This window comes from Papilio xuthus, unplaced genomic scaffold, assembly GCF_000836235.2.
Source record: "Papilio xuthus unplaced genomic scaffold, Pxut_1.1 DF827714.1, whole genome shotgun sequence".
Lineage (NCBI taxonomy): Eukaryota > Metazoa > Arthropoda > Insecta > Lepidoptera > Papilionidae > Papilio > Papilio xuthus.
The window spans coordinates 1,202,342-1,203,782 of NW_013530935.1; the positions used below are offsets into that span (position 1 = coordinate 1,202,342).

Here is a 1,441-nt window from a genome sequence, read left to right on the forward strand (position 1 = left end):
CAAGTCCTAAGCACAATGGGAGGGATTCCATCGGGCCCACTCGACTTATTAACGTCCAGAGATTGAAGTACTTTACGCACTAATCTCTGACGAAACTGGATTTCCGGCATAAAGGTGTCACCGCACAGTATTTTCGGCGGCGAGCAACCTTTGTCCTCCAGAGTCGAGTTGGACGCGAAAAGAGAGCCAAGAAGGTCGGCCTTCTCTTTTGCGGTGTGGGCCACCGTGTCATCCCCCCTGCGCAGAGATGGTAAGGACGGCTTACAAAAATTCCCCTGGACAGCCTTGGCGAGAGACCAGAACGCACGAGTTCCCGAAGGAAGGCGCACCAGCCTCTCCCCAATGCTGGCCACGTGTTCCGACTTTGCCTTGGCAATAACTCTTTTGAAGGACCTGGAGGCGAAGTTGTACTTCTTTTTGAGTAGGCTGGTATTTACATCCCTAGCCGCTGACGCCTCAGCCCAGGCTCGATAACAATCCTGCTTGTAGCGTGCGGCTAATTTGCAGGATTGACCAAACCAGGGCCGAGTATTGCCTCCAATGGGCACAACAGATGAAGGAATAAAAAGTTCCATTCCCTGAAGCACCACATCGGAGACGGAAACGGCAACGGCATCGGGATCGTCCAGCTTGAAGCATACTCGCTCCCATGGGTAGGATGCAAAGAAAGACCGCATCCCATCCCAGTCTGCTGACCTGTAGTGCCATACTCGACGGTGGCCATTAGGTTTGACCCGTGGGCGACGCGAGATAGGCACTCTCGTCCGGATCAGGCAGTGGTCCGACGATCCCAAGGGGGCATCGACAGAAACCAAATAACTGTCCGGATGTGAGGTCAGCAGAAGGTCCAACAGGGAAGGTGTATGATCGTCCACATCTGGGATTCGCGTCGGCGAGGAAACCAGCTGCGTCAGATCATATGACAAGGCAAAGTCGTGGACAGATCTCCCCGCGTGATCGGTGGTACGGGAACCGAGCCATTCGGCATGGTGGGCGTTGAAGTCGCCGAGTACCACAATTTCAGCGGAGGGGATCTGTGCCAGAACGGAATCTGTAGCCGTTTGGACTTGCTCCATGAGTCGGTCTATTTCGGCATTACCGCTATGGGACCTATAGAGGCACGCATAGACTCGCGGATGGTCATCGCTATCTATGCGCAGCCACAAAATAGATAGGTCCCTACCTTCAAGAAGGCTGAGGCGACGAGAACAGATATCCTCTCTGACGTACACACATACCCCGGCCCGAGGCAAAAAGGAATGCTCCAATTTGTATCCGGGACAGGATAGGTACGAAGTGTCTGCCGGAGAGGGTATCTGCGTCTCCGTGAGGAAAAGCAAGGCCGGCTTGGCCGTCTCGAGATGGTGATGGACGGCCTCCAAGTTCGAGTGGAGTCCCCTGATGTTGCAGAAATCCACGGTAAACGTGATAGGGGATGCCG

At 54.5% G+C, this 1,441-nt stretch overlaps 1 protein-coding gene across 1 annotated transcript; it reads right to left on the bottom strand.

Annotated features, from left to right (window-relative positions):
• Positions 1-11: 11 nt before the first annotated feature.
• On the bottom strand, positions 12-1,433 carry LOC106116618 (uncharacterized; the record flags this gene model as incomplete). The annotated part of the gene is made up of 1 exon (XM_013310502.1): positions 12-1,433. A coding segment is annotated over one exon (1,422 nt), but the record flags the coding sequence as incomplete, so codon positions are not given.
• Positions 1,434-1,441: the final 8 nt, after the last annotated feature.